Source organism: Oncorhynchus nerka, linkage group LG24 (genome assembly GCF_034236695.1).
Source record: "Oncorhynchus nerka isolate Pitt River linkage group LG24, Oner_Uvic_2.0, whole genome shotgun sequence".
NCBI classification, from domain to species: Eukaryota; Metazoa; Chordata; class Actinopteri; order Salmoniformes; family Salmonidae; genus Oncorhynchus; species Oncorhynchus nerka.
In genome coordinates this window covers 47,118,594-47,134,333 of record NC_088419.1, presented here as the reverse complement: position 1 = coordinate 47,134,333, position 15,740 = coordinate 47,118,594, and the positions used below count along the sequence as shown (strand labels likewise).

The window sequence follows — 15,740 nt, the reverse complement described above, 5'->3', positions numbered from 1 at the left end:
TTTCATGGTCAGGTTGTAAACTGGTCTTAATATTTTTTGGGTCACACTTTTGTCTTAACTCTACAATGACTGTGAAGTTTTGATTTATTGTGTAATTTTTATATGTTCTATAAGGAACTGGTTCTATAAGGAAGTTGTAATCTGACCACAAAACAACAGGAATATTATCTATTTTTCATGACTTCTTGATCTTGTCGTGAAAAAATATATCATTACCTGATCGTAAGAGAGACCAGTCGTTGTATTCTGGTTACATGACCAGTTTTCAACCAGAAAATCCCATTTCAGTAATATGTTTTTTTTTCACACAAATGCAAAAAAATAATTTTCTTTTTTTCTTTTTTTTTCCCATACAGACTGTGGGACCATTCACTGTGGTGGAGAGCATTGATAAACTGACTGGAGCTTTAGCAGATGTGCTATCTGCTGAGTGGAAAAGCTTCACACTCTCCACGGAAAACATAGGTAATGATATTCTTTGCATCCGTTTTTTTATAGTGTTGCTAAACATCTTTGAAATGAGGTCTTATTAAGAATAAAATGAACATAAGAACTGATAAGAACGGATAAGAACTGGAGATAGAACTGGGAACTTCAGATGGACGCGAACCAACTAGAGAATAGAGGTGAAATGACAAAGAAAAGGGAGTTCACTTTACAGTGGTATCTGATGGCTCAGTCTGGGAGTATAGTGTTTGAATCAAATCAAATTATATTCGTCACAGGCTGAGAGAAAGAAAATAGAGAATTATTAGAAAAATTATAACATGTAATAATAAATACCCAATGAGTAATGATAACTTGGCTACGAGGTAATTGAGGTAGATATGTACATATAACTAGGAATGAAGTGAATAAGCAACAGGATAGATAATAAACAGTAGCAGCAGTGTTTGTGAAGAATAAAAAAAAGTTTGTGCAAAAAGGGTCAATACAGATAGTCCCGGGTAGCTATAAGGTTAACTATTTAACTAACTATTTAACAGTCTTATGGCTTCGGTAGAAGCTGTTCAGGGTCCTTTTGGTTCCAGACTTGGTGCATCGGTACCACTTGCCGTGCGGTAGCAGAGGGAACAGTCTATGACAGGGGTTCTCAAACTAGGGGTTGCGACCCCAAATGGGGTCTTCTGATATGAAAATGGGGTTGCGGGACAATTTCCAAAATCCTGAGAAAAAAATAATACATGTAAAAAAATAATATAGTATCGTCTTTGTCTCTTAAAATCATTGTAATGTGGTTAACCTTACAAATACAAATTATTTAAAACATTCATTCATTCAACCAGAGAGCGCCATTAGATCACGGAAATAGGCTGCACTTGACCATTGCACTTGAATCATTCCCATGGTGAATGGCTAGGCCTGCTACGCTATGAAAATAGACACTATGGCCGAGACTTTGATATTATCGGCCGCAATTGATATGGTGAAAACAATGTGTGGGGAGGCGGAGGCACAGAAACTCAATACCTTGTCAGAGAAGACTGTTGAATGAATACTTTATTATATTGCTAGCAATCAATTCAAATCAAATCTTATTCAAGAGGAAACTGACTGAACGACTCAAAACTCCCCAGCTTATGCTCTCCAAATGGACGTTAGCTGTGAGGGCCGAGATGCCCATGTATTGTCTTTTGTTTGCTATACATGTATGCTATTCATGAGGACATATTGTTCTCACGATTCTCGAGCATGGAAGGGATGTTCAGTGTGCTGCGTGCCTATATTGACGAAATACAGATTCCATGGGGTTGAATGGGGGGCTTTTGCACAGATGTGACTCCAACTATAGCGGGACGGCGGGCAGGCCTCTGCACTCTAGTTATGAATGTGTCTCCCTCTGCCATATGGACACATTGTATGATACCGAGAGCAACTGGCAGCAAAAGAGCTGAGCACAGAACTCTGCAGCAGGTAAGCACAGATATACAGCGGGAAGAGAGAGTATGTGAACCCTTTCTAATGACCTGGGTTTCTGCAAAAAAAGAAATGTCTTCTCACTGTCAACTGCGTTTATTTTCAGCAAACTTAACATGTGTAAATATTTGTATGAACATAACAAGATTCAACAACTGAGACATAAACTGAACAAGTTCTGCAGACATGTGACAAACAGAAATTGAATAATGTGTCCCTCAACAAAGGGGGGGTCAAAATCAAAGTAACTGTCAGTATCTGGTGTGGCCACCAGCTGCATTAAGTACTGCAGTGCATCTCCTCCTCATGGACTGCACCAGATTTGCCAGTTCTTGCTGTGAGATGTTACCCAACTCTTCCACCAAGGCACCTGCAAGTTCCCGGACATTTCTGGGGGGAATGGCCCTAGCCCTCACCCTCCGATCCAACAGGTCCCAGACGTTTGTTTAAATTATGTATTCAATATAGACAAGAAAAATACAATAATGTGTGTGTTATTAGTTTAAGCACACTGTGTTTGTTTATTGTTGTGACTTAGATGAAGATCAGTTCAAATTGTATGTACAATTTATGCAGAAATCCAGGAAATTCCAAAGGGTTCACATACTTTTTCTTGCTGCTGTACTGCACCAGGTAACTTTGATTATTAACCTGATCAAACCACATCCCCTGCGCGCACGCCTGTTAGCTAAACTATGTGGAGATATGCATCAGAGCATGACAATGTTCTATTGCACACTGAGGCTTGGTGGTTGAGGGAGAGTGTTGGAAAGATATTTCGCATTGAGAGAGGAACTGTTGTCATTCAAAATGGATGTAACCCCCCCCCCCAAAACAGACTTAGTTGACTTTTTGTGTAATGAAAAATAAACGTGTTTCCTTGACTATGTAACAGACATATTTGGAGAACTGAACACGAGCATGCAGGGGAAATACAAAAACATTCTACTGACGAGTGACCGAATCAGTGGACTCAGAGGGAAGAATTCCTATTGGAGAGAGTATTTCAAAAGCGAACCATGCCCCCTTCCCTAGGCTGTGCATGTTTCTAACGGACAGCATCAGTAAGTGTCCCACACGAGTGATGACTGCTCACTTCCGATGCTTGGAAGAGAACTTTGGGACCTACTTCCCAATCCGTTTAACTGTGATCCTGGCTCAGTTGACATGCCGGTAAGTGAAAATGAACAGCTGATCGAGCTGTCATGTGACCGAATGCATTCACTGGTCACTGGAGGAGTTTTGGTTCCTGACTCAAAGGGAATACCCTGCCGCCTCCCTCTGAGCATTAATGCTGAGTTCAAAACAACTGGGAACTCCGACAGGGATATATATTTTTTAACAGTCATCCAACTCGAATTTCCAACTCGGGAACTTGGACCTCTTTCTAGAGCTCCGACATTCTGACCTAAACATCACTGGCATCATGATTTGACCTCGTATTTTTCTTAGCTTTCCCCTAGATGTTGGAACATTGCTGCAGGGACTTGCTTCCATTCAGCCACGAGCATTAGTGAGGTCGAGCACAGATGTTGGGCAATTAGGCCTGGCTCGCAGTCGGCGTTCCAATTCATCCCAAAGGTGTTCGATGGGGTTGAGGTCAGGGCTCTGTGCAGGCCAGTCAAGTTCTCCCACAACGATCTCGACAAACCGTTTCTGTATGGACCTTGCTTTGTGCACCGAGGCATTGTCATGCTGAAACAGGAATGGGCCTTCCCCAAACGGTTCCCACAATGTTGGAAGCACAGACTCTTCTAGAATGTCATTGTATGCTGTCGTGTTAAGATTTCCCTTCACTGGAACTAAGGGGCCTAGCCCGAACCATGAAAAACAGCCCCAGAAATGATTCCTCATCCACCAAACTTTACCGTTGGCACTATGCATTGGGGCAGGTAGCGTTCTCCTGGCATCCACCAAACCCAGATTTGTCCGTTGGACTGCCAGATGGTGATGCGTGATTCATCACTCCAGAGGACACGTTTCCACTGCTCCAGTGTCCAATAGCGGCAAGCTTTACACCACTCCAGCTGACGCTTGACATTGCACATGGTGATCTTAAGCGGCCACGGAAAACCATTTCATGAAGCTCCCGACGAACAGTTATTGTGCTGATGTTTCTTCCAATGGCAGTTTGGAACTCGGTTGTAAGTGTTGCAGCTGAGGACGATTTTTATGCGCTTCAGCATTCGGCGGTCTCGTTCTGTGGGATTGTGTGGCTTACCACTTTGCGGCTGAGCCGTTGTTATGCCTAGACATTTCCACTTCATAATAACAGCACTTATAGTTGACCAGGGAAGCTCAAGCATGGCAGAAATTTGCCAAACTGACTTGTTGCAAAGGTGGGCTCTTCAGTAAGGCCATTGTACTGCCAATGTTTGTCTATGGAGATTGCATGGCTGTGTGCTCGATTTTATACACATGTTAGCAACAGGTGAATTTGAAAGGGTGTCCACATACTTTTGTATGTAAAGTGTAAATTTTTTCACATGGTTGGGTTTCAGAGAAGTTTTAGATCTCAAAATGGGGTTGTGGGCCAAGAATGTTTGGGAACCCCTGGTCTATGAATTTTTCTGGGCCTTCCTCTGGCTCTGCCTGTTATAGAGGTCCAAGATGGCAGGAAGCTTGGCCCCAGTGATTTACTTGGCTGTACTCACTACCCTCTAGTGCCTTGCGGAAGGATGCCAAGTTGTTGTCATACCAACTGGTGATGCAGCCAGTCAAGATGCTCTCAATGGTGCAGCTGTATAACTTTTTGAGGATCTGAGGGCCCATTCCAAATTTTTTCAGACTCCTTAGGGGGAAGAGGTGTTTCGTGCCCTCTTAATGACTGTGTTGGTGTGTGTGGACAGTGATAGATCCTTAGTGACGTAGAAACCAACAATCTTGAATCTCTCGACCCGCTCCACTAAATCCCCGTCGATGTGAATGTGGGCATGCTTGTTAATGAAGTTGGTGACTGGTGTGGTAAGTTCCTCAATGCCATCAAATTAATCCCGGAACATATTCCAGTCTGTGCTAGCAAAACAGTCCTGTAGCTTAGCATCCACTTCATCGGACCACTTCCACATTGGGCGCATCATTGGTACTTCCTGTTGCTTGTAAGCAGGAATCAGGATGATAGTATTATTTGGCAGATTTGCCAAATGGTGGGTGAGGGAGAGCTTTGCATGTGCTTCTGTGTGTGGAGTGATGGTGATCTAGAGTTTTTTTATTCTAGTTGCACAGGTGACATGCTTAAAGAAATTAGGTAAGATGGATATCAGTTTCCCTGCATTTAAATCACCAGCCACTAGGAGCGCCACTTCTGGATGAGCATTTTCCTATTTGCGTTTGGCCCTTTACAGCTCATTTAGTGTGGTCTTAGTGCCAGCGTCAGTTTGTGTTGGTAAATAGACAGCTATGGAAAGTATAGATAAACTCTCTTGACACGTACCAACAAATGGGTGTGATCATTCTATTGTGGTCCCTAAGGTTGCAAAGTGTCTGAAACTTTCTGGTAAATTACCGGAATATTTCCATGGGAAGTTAAGCCCTGAAATTTGGGGAATTTTTCTCAAATTCATCAAAAAGTTAGCTTATAACAGTGAACCTTTTTTGTGGGATACACATGAGGCAATTCTAGGTCTTGTGGCATATTTTGGTTAAACTATCTACATGCACAGTGCATTCTTCCGTCACATGTACAGCTGATTCTCAAGATATTGCACACTAACATGCTGGCCAGACCGGACATGTCACGTGCGCGAGCGAGCAAAATACATTTAGAAATCCATGTTATTAAATTATTTCACCCACACTGCTCGCGCGCGCCAACGATCGTCTGTGATGCCAAGGGCTAAAATAGAACTCCTTTCTATTTCTGACGCAGATCACGCTGAAAGTCCTGCCTCTCCCATTTCCTCATTAGTTTATAGAAGCAGGTACTCACGTGCCATCTCCTCATTGGTTATACCCACGTGGGTGATTGAAAGACGAACAGTTTTGCCGGTCATCGTGGTAGTATGAAACTATGAAAGTTTAGATGCCAATCACCATATAAGTTCAAAGATGAAAAAGCCTGGAAGGAGGAGAGATGACTAGAAACGATTCGATTGGCCGTTTTATGTGTGGATTAATTGTAGGAGTAGAGGTCCTTGTGCATTTCAGGTAAAATAACAACTCAATGTTTATATCCCAGGACATATTAGCTAGCAACAGCAAGCTAGCTAAATAGGACAAATTAGCTAGCAAGTGCAAGCTAACTAGCTAAATTGCCATACATGTTTAATGCTTTTCGACCTGTCCCCAAATGAATGTCATTGGTTCAGAGTTTGTTTTGATATTTTAACCTGCGTGTCGTGATCGCGTTTGGTGTAGGGGGACAAAATAAATGTATGCACGATAGAGCACGATGGCGCATGCGCTCATCCGGTTTGGGTTCAGTGTAATGAGATGCTATTGAGCCCACAATACTACACTGTCTGAGCCAAGGACTACATGCTTTCTGGTAAGTTTTGATTACAATACTGGGTGGGATGAATATATTTTATATGACATTTTATATTTTTTTGTTTAAATCATTTCTAAAGTAACAATTTCTGCTAGTTAGTTTTTGTTACCATGTGGGTTTTAGCTTGCTTGAGCCTAACTGAGGAGTGTCTTATTGCTTAACTATTTATCTGTACATGGAATTGTATTTGTTTTTTTAACAATATGTTTCTAATCTTTACAGGAATGTCACAGGCACTAACTGATGTGTGGAGACATTTCACTGCAGCTAATGTAGAAGGAAAAGCTGTGTACATTTGCATATACTGTGCCAAATCATATGTGAAGAATGCATCAATGATGCAGAATCATCTAGCCAAGTGCATAAAGTTCCCTCAGCACTCACAACAAGCAACCTCTGACAAAAGTCCCTCTACTTCTATTTGAGGTGATATGCTGAATCAGACACCTTATTGATAGCAACAGCTCATGGTCCTCCTGGAATCAGAAGTTTTTTTGACTCAATGGAGGAACGTAGTCAGAGAAATGCTGATGAATGTCTTGCTCGAGTTGTGTATGCAACTGGTTCACCTCTGATAAACTACATCAAACCAGTATTCTACAAGAGCACAGACACAAGGGACAACAGACACACCGTCCTCTACATTGCAGATAAGCTGAAGACAGCCATCAATGACCTTGGACCACAGAAGGTATTTGCAGCGGTGACAGACAGTCCTAGAAACATGAAGGCTGCTTGGTCTAGTGGAGGAGTCCTTCCCTCACATCACACCCATTGGCTGTGCTGCTTATGCATTGAATATGCTCCTCAAGGACATCATGGCACTGAAAACAATAGATACACTCTACAAGAAAGCCAAGGAAATGGTTAGGTATGTGAAGGGTCATCAAGTTATAGCAGCAATCTACCTCACCAAGCGAAGTGAGAAGAATAAGAGCACCACATTGAAGCTGCCAAGCAACACTCATTGTTGTGGTGTTGTCATCATGTTTGACAGTCTCCTGGACGGGAAGGAGTCTCTCCAAGAAATGGTCATGTACAGTGGGGCAAAAAAGTATTTAGTCATACACCAATTGTGCAAGTTCTCCCACTTAAAAAGATGAGAGGCCTGTAATTTTCATCAAAGGTACACTTCAACTATGACTATAAAAAATCCAGAAAATCACATTGTAGAATTTTAAATTTATTTATTTGCAAATTATGGTTATCACAAAGTTATGTCCTGATTGTAACCAGGTTATTTCTGGATGTAATGTTCAGACATTCACAATCATCCAAACCAGAAAATGTAGGCTACATTAGTCCTAGTGCTAACTTAGGAAAGATTGACGTAACACAAGTGTTCATATTTAGCTAACTCTCGGCTGACAGAAACCCGAATATGAAATCAGCCAATAGCAATTACTATTTACAATTCATCATATCACGGGTGAGCTCAGAGTACTGATCGAAATAATTGAGTAAAACACTTTATAAAAATCAAAAGTAATCCGATGAAGGGTAGTGTGTGCGTGCCACCATGTTATATTTTTTTCCGTCAACCAAAGATAAGGTTTTTATTTTTATTTAACCTTTATTTAACTAGGCAAGTCAGTTAAGAGCAAATTCTTATTTACAATGACTGCCTACCCCGGCCAAACCAGGAGGACGCTGTGCCAATTGTGCGCTACCCTATTGGAATCCTAAATCCAGGCCGGATGTGATATAGCCTGGATTCGAACCAGGGACTGCAGTGACGCCTCTTGCACTGAGATGCAGTGCCTTCTGGAGACGAGATGAGTTTGTTCGTTTTTGAAGGGAGTGTGTCGTCTACTACCATTCATTATATAACATCTTTGGTCTAACAGACGTTTACGTGACACCCAGAATGCATTGTATAATGTCAACACATAGCTGGCAAATAGCTTAGCATTATCTCATCGTAATCAGTACAACCTTCAAAAAAGTATTTTACACACATCATAGGTGTCCATTAAAATCTATGCAATTATCGGAAGGTATTATTTTTCACCAGTACTGTGAATAAAACTGTTAATACTTTATGCTCCATATATACATACTGTATGCTACAGTAGAAACGTCAAAACGATAGAATAGCTCATGAAGCTGGTTGAGAGAATGCCAAAAGTTTGCAAAGCTGTCATGAAGGCAAAGTGTGGCTACTTTGAAGAATCTAAAATAGATTTTGAGTCGTTTTAACTGTTTTTTTGGTTACTGCATGAGTCCATATGTGTTATTTCATAGTTTTCATATTTTCTTCAATGTAGAAAATAGTACAAATAAAGAAAAACCCTTGAACGAGTAGGTGTGTCCAAACTTTTGACTGGTACGGTATATTTTTGATACCTCAAATAGCTAAATTATCCTTGGTAAAACAATTCCATATTTTAGCACGAGTCCAATTTGTCTGTAATGTTCCTGTATTACTTTATAGGAGTCCAATTTCCCTGTATGTCCTTTGTTCCCAGATGTGCACGTGGAGGCACGGAAGCTGTCCCAGATGAGCTGCAGCTGTGTGTTTAAACCGTCAGTGTTTGGCGGTCACAGTAGAGGTAGTGGCCAGGACGAGCTGCTCATCCCCGACACGGAGGTCCAGAGACTACATGACTTGGGTAACACTCATTCATGCGGATGAACACACACACGGACACTCACACTAAGGTTTAACTCTAGAACCACTAGAGAACGTTGCCTATAGCCTATTTTTGTTTCCCTTACAATAAAAACATTTATTTGTAGATTCGATTAGTAATAGTTTTTAGTAATTAATAAAGTCCGGGTTACAGCTTCTTTTGATAAAGTAGAGGTTAAAACTATAATAATAATATAACCAGGCAGGTACACAGGTGAAATTATTTGCCGTATTCCTAAACAAAAGCATCAGTGCATGAACAATTGTGATGAATTGCATTCATTTATATTTGTGGAAATACTGTATATTCATGACAAGATATAAAAACACGCATTTTTTGATTGTACCAGAACAGAGCCAATAGACGGTGATCCCAACTGCCACGGTGAGACAGGAGTCTGGGAGGGATGACACGGTTTGGGTAGAAAAGAGTGATGAGTTTATGTGACATGCAGATGTCGCAGTGCATCAGAGATTGTACTGTTGCTCATGTGCACAAAAAAGGAAACAGTACGTGGGACATGTCTAATGATGAACTGTAAGCATTTATTGCACGCGGAAAGAGCATGGATGTAGAGGAATTTTGTTCTGATAGTTTTAGGGTGGACTTGTTTTGGGAGAGACCATGCCACACAACCGCTACAGAGAGGTTATGCGACACCTGCAGCAGGGGCACACAAAACAAGGCCCATGAAAACTGTGTGCAGTGTAACCGCGTGCCTTAACGCATGAATCAATCTCGTCTTCTCTTTATGCTTTGTTTCCAAAGTCAGCACACAGCTTCGAGGCTTTGTGTGAGCAAGCCCCACAAACAAATCGGTTACACTGCACACAGTTTTCATGGGCCTTGTTTTGTTGGGATCACCGTCTGTTGGCTCTGTTCTGATTTCAAGCTCAATATCTGATCCTCTATCAGGCTCCAAATCTAAATTCTGCAGTATTTGCAGTGCTGTCAAAACGTGAAAGAGAATGGTAATCAAACCCGCAAGGCGTGCGGTCAAATTATTAACATGAGTGCCAACGCTGATAAATAGGCATAACACAAACTCGTTATTACACTATTGTTGTTCTAAATGAAACCAACCTCTTCACCCTCATCATTCAGTTAGGCCTTATTTAAATCAGATTGTGAAGTAACTTGCACAATGATCGCCCATTCTATCCATTCCATCCATTGTCATTCATTCTATGGGCTGGCATTGTTTGCGTCGCTGGATAGAGTCAAGGATATGTTTAGCGTTATTCTAAAGGCCTACTGCAACATGTAACATGTTTTTATTTCCCTTACAATACATTTTATTAGTAATAGAGTTATAGTAAATAAGAGTCCCATAACAGCTTATTTTTACAAAGTAAAATGTAAAGTTGAAGTCGGAAGTTTACATACACACACAGCCAAATACATTTAAACTCAGTTTTTTTTCCTGACATATAATCCTAGTAAAAGTTCCCTGTCTTAGGTCAGTTCCCTGTCTTAGGCCACTTTATTTTAAGAATGTGAAATGTCAGAATAATAGTAGAGAGAATGATTTATTTCAGCTTTTATTTCTTTCATCACATTCCCTGTGGGTCATAAGTTTACATACACTCAATTAGTATTTGGTAACATTGCCTTTAAATTGTTTAACTTGGGTCAAACATTTCGGGTAGCCTTCCACAAGCTTCCCACAATAAGTTAGGGGAATTTTGGCCCATTCCTCCTGACAGAGCTGGTGTAATTGAGTCAGGTTTGTAGGCCTCCTTGCTCGCACACACTTTTTCAGTTCTTCCCACAAATTTTCTATAGGATTGAGGTCAGGGCTTTGTAATGGCCACTCCAATACCTTGACTTTGTTGTCCTTAAGCCATTTTGCCACAACTTTGGAAGTATGCTTGGGGTCATTGTCCATTTGGAAGACCCATTTGTGACCAAGCTTTAACTTCCTGACTGATGTCTTGAGATGTTGCTTCAATATATCCACATAATTGTCCTACCTCATGATGCCATCTATTTTGTTTCGTGCACCAGTCCTTCCTACAGCAAAGCACCCCCACAACTTGATGCTGCCACCCCCGTGCTTCACTGTTGGGATGGTGTTCTTCAGCTTGCAAGCCTCCCCTTTTTCCTCCAAACATAACGATAGTCATTATGGCCAAACAGTTTTGTTTCTGTTTCATCAGACCAGAGGACATTTCTCCAAAAAGTACGATCTTTGTCCCCATGTGCAATTGCAAACCGTAGTCTGGCTTTTTTATGGAGGTTTTGTAGCAGTAGATTCTTCCTTGCTGAGCGGCCTTTCAGTTGATGTCGATTTAGGACTCGTTCGACTGTGGATATAGATACCGTTGTACCTGTTTCCTCCAGCATCTTCACAAGGTCCTTTGCTGTTGTTCTGGGATTGATTTGCACTTTTCGCACCGAAGTACGTTCATCTCCAACATCGTTTTAGGACATTTGGAAGTACGTCCAACCGGCCTCACAACCGCAAACCACGTGTAGCCACGCCAGCTCAGGACCTCCGCATCGGGCGTCTTCACCTGCGGGAACATCTGAGAGAGGGGGGGTGTAAGGAGTATTTCTGTCTGTAATAAATTCTGGCTCCGAAGTGGGTGGGCCCGTGCCCTCCTAGGCCCACCCATGGCTGCACTCCTGCCCAGTCATGTGAAATCTATAAATTAGGGCTTAATTAATTTCAATTAACTGATTTCCTAATATGAACTGTAACTCAGTAAAATCCTTGAGATTGTTGCACGTTGCGTTTATATTTTTGATGAGTGTAAAATGGCTCTAAATACCTTTCTGTTTGTGATTTCAAAATTCTGACAAATGAGCAGTGTAAAATACAAACAGGACAATTCAGGGAAGGAGCAGGACATTTTTTGGATGGCGTTTTTATTTTATTTACAAAATCAAACGTCATTGGCCTATGGCGGTTCTGATGTCAATGGCGAGGACCGGTTTATCAACATTTACTGGGATTTCCCGCCCAAACCCACTCCCTTTTTCTGGGGTAAATAATTGTGAGAAACCAGTTAACTATAATAAATTATTTCTATGAACAGCATGACCTGAAATGGAACTATGCAATATCTAAATCTGTCTTCATACAGCCTTCCCTGCTCTGCTATCTGCATGATTCATAATTAACGCTCAGGGTAGGGGTGTGTGTGTTATAGTAGCCTACCGTATATACTTACACAAAGTCACCATCAATTCAAAGCTCACGCATTGTTTATGCTGAAACTGCACAGACGGCCTTGAAATGCAGTTAATACGGTAACAAAATTGGCTCCAACTTTTGAGCTATCGGTAAGCCTCAAATAGTGTGTGATTGCAGCCTGAGCATCTGAGCATGGTTCATGCTTGTGTGACACTTGATTTTGGGGATTTTCGCTGATTGTCTATACAATTAAAATGTGGGTCCAAAGGGAAATAAAAGTATTATCTGAGTTTTCTGGGGGCGAAGGATAACTGTCTACCTGTGTCCTAGCTAGCTAGCTACTGTTGTCACCCCCGACTCATCTTCTAAGGGGTCTATCAACGGTTGGCATCCAACGTTACAGTGCATTACCGCCACCTACTGTACTGGAGCGCCCCCGCCTCCCTCTGTGTACTTAAAAATGGACCAATAGAAGTATAAAGAGGGGTTCCTGCAGATGTAGGAATGACCACATGCAGTAACACTCCGAATTGTGAGACGCAATTACACCCGTCTCATAGGTCTACCTTCTTTTATTAATTCAAAAAATGCCGTCTGTGTGGCAAAGCTTTACAGAAATTAATGCCAACGAGGCCACATGCAAAACCCAGCCGCTGAAAATCTAGTCAAGAAATTTTGCCTGTTTGAACCAACAATCAACCGGTCACGATCGCTAACATCTAGGCCACCTCTGTGGAGGCCGAGAGGGCTTTCTCAGTCTGTGCTTTTTGAGAGCCCACTTCAGCAGAACACTTTTTAGTTGAACAGGTGCGGCCTATATCCTATGCAAATTGTTTTGTTTGTTTGTTTGCTACAGGGTAGGGCTACCAGGTTATTTTACGTAGCCTATAGCCCACGTTTTTGTGTAGAATGTTATTCTGCGTTTGTTTGGCTGGTCTTGAGAATCAGTCAGCTACAATTACAGTTGGGCCTACTTACACATAGTTAGGCTTACTCTGTTTCTGACCAAGTCTGTTTTTCATGTTGAAAAATAACGCAAAAACCTCAAATTGAAGAAGCGGGTTTTATGAAAAATTTATGAAAAGAGCTCACATTTCATTTATTTTATGCTGTGACTAAATACATTTTTTTTAAACAAAACCTTCAGAGATGATCATATACTGTACTTCATTGCTAGAAAAGGCCTACCATAGATTTTTAGGCTAACGAATGATAATGAATGAATAATAAGTAAATTGTTAGCTTTTATGTAAAATATAGCCTACCTTAGAATGGCACATGATTCGCGGCGGGTTTAGATTTGCGGGCAATTGATCAACCGTAGTGCTATCCTCTACAGCAAATCTCTTTGATTAGCGGAAAATCAAATGTTCCCTTTGATAAAATCACCACAATAAGCAAAGTAAAAACAGCCACAACCTTCCCAAATTCTCCCAATAGCAATGAACAAGGAGAGAGAAAAGAACCATGGTGCATCGTTCAGTCAAAGCTAGGCTACAGCGAATGTAATTTTCACTAGACCGTATTAACCCCATAATATTTTACTAGTCGGCCAACAATGCTTCATAGGTCTGTTAAAACTAGGCTACATCAACGAAATAGTGTGGTGACTTCAAGAGCACTTTGAGTTGGTTAAATTGCGACAAATACAACAAGATATCGTTAGATTAATGTGTATATTTCTCCATTTATAGTGGTATGTCAGATTTTTTTTCACTGGTCTTCCGGTTTGAACAAGAATAGCGGGAGACCCATTTAACTAACACTTGCATCAGTGTTGTATTTTATGATGACGTTTATTTTATCACCCATTTTGTTTGGCAGGTCACAAGGAAGTGATGTTCATCCATATGTACTACAGTCATCTCATGGAGATCCAGTCTAGGATGGAGCAGGATACTTCTCCAGAAGACCAGAGTGAAAACACAGGGTCTGGTTTCCTTACACCTCCAATTTGACCTAGTAGAGAATGTCATCCAATACAATGAATGACCATATGAACTTTGACATAATTATGGTAAATGTTTCAGAACCTCCAGATCTTTTGGGGAATTAAAATGCTACACCAACATACAGCATGGAGAATTCAAAAGGAATACATTATTGGATTATATCTGAATACAATCTTTATCTACTAGAAAAATGTAAAAAGAAATGACACTTTATACTTCAAGTAGTCTGATCTTAATCGGATAAGATCTGATTTTGGTTGCCAACAAGCTCACATGAAAGGAAAGGCCTAAAGGTTACATCTACTCTATTATTGCTCTCCGCAGTGTCCTCCCTGGTCGCCTGGCCACTGCAGTCATCTCAGCCACGGTTCGAGACTCCTCCAAGGCCCAGAACATCCCAGTGGCCATCCACTATACTTTGTCCTCCTCGCACGTGGTAAGATCAATGGCTGCATTCCAAATGGCACTCTATTTATTTTATAGTGCACCCTATTACCTTTAGAGTCCTATGTGCCCATGTCAAAATTACTGCTCTATAGGGAATAGGGTGCCATTTGGGACATACACATTACTATATATGAAGGGGATAAAGCCCACTGCTACACACTAGATTACTGCCTGCATCCGGATTCACACTATAGTGCCAACCTGAACCATAGAGTACTTACTGGCTTGGATATATTCATTTCACATTGTCCTTTCCAGCTCTGCTCCAGCAACTACGGTGATGAGTAATCAGGCCAGCCAGTGGCTTGGTTCGGCTTAGTAGTGTGAAATGTTATGTCCTGCAACAACAACAAAAATATTTCCTGCAATTCTTATGATGAAACGAATTCCAATCCGTACAATATGTTACGATTTTGTAAGAGCTTAAGTATGGGTGTGTGGTGTAACGTTGATGTGTATATATTGTATCTAGTGGGTGGTTCTCCTCCTACAATTTTTCTTAGGCGAGGTTGCCAGATTCTCAAGAACCCCAGAATCTTTGGGTTTCACTAACAAACCAATCTTGGTCATTTTTACAGTGGTTGGGAACGGGGTGAAGTAATGGTTGAGGGAAACATAACGTTGTTATAGAAACTCTACAATACAGTACATGCCATTGATTTGACATCTATTCACAAAGTAAAGAGTTGGCCCAGGTCTTTCTAGTAAGTTCCCTGGCCCGATTCCGTGTTGCTTTTGGCGTGTCCTGTCAAAGGGTGCGAGGAGAGAGACTGAGAGAGAAAGAGGGTGAGAAACATCTGTTTCTTGTTCTAGGTGGAGTATTCGCAGCGAGTCACGCCTGTTTGCGTGTTTTGGAATTTCACCCTAATGTAAGTATGACCACACAGTGCAGCTAAGTCAGACGTCCCTAGAGTACATGTCAGTAGCGATAAGTCATAACATTTACATTTACATTTAAGTCATTTAGCAGACGCTCTTATCCAGAGCGACTTACAAATTGGTGCGTTCACCTTAAGACATCCAGTGGAACAGCCACTTTACAATAGTGCATCTAAATCTTTTAAGGGGGGAGGGGGTGAGAAGGATTACTTTATCCTATCATACCTATAACGTTGCGTAGTGTTTGTATGTGTGTGTGTGTGCGCGCGTGCGTGTTTGTGTCA

General features: G+C 41.3%; 1 protein-coding gene across 3 annotated transcripts in view; it reads left to right on the top strand.

The window, feature by feature from the left end:
- Positions 1-15,740, top strand: part of LOC115108049 (adhesion G-protein coupled receptor D2) — a 154,452-nt gene that overhangs the window by 27,401 nt on the left and 111,311 nt on the right. For all 3 annotated transcript variants that reach the window (XM_029631952.2, XM_029631954.2, XM_029631953.2), the window contains exons 9-13: positions 357-465; positions 8,875-9,018; positions 14,003-14,108; positions 14,455-14,566; positions 15,391-15,446. In XM_029631952.2, coding sequence (XP_029487812.1) covers positions 357-465; positions 8,875-9,018; positions 14,003-14,108; positions 14,455-14,566; positions 15,391-15,446 — 527 coding nt within the window. The remainder of the gene's footprint in view (positions 1-356; positions 466-8,874; positions 9,019-14,002; positions 14,109-14,454; positions 14,567-15,390; positions 15,447-15,740) is intronic.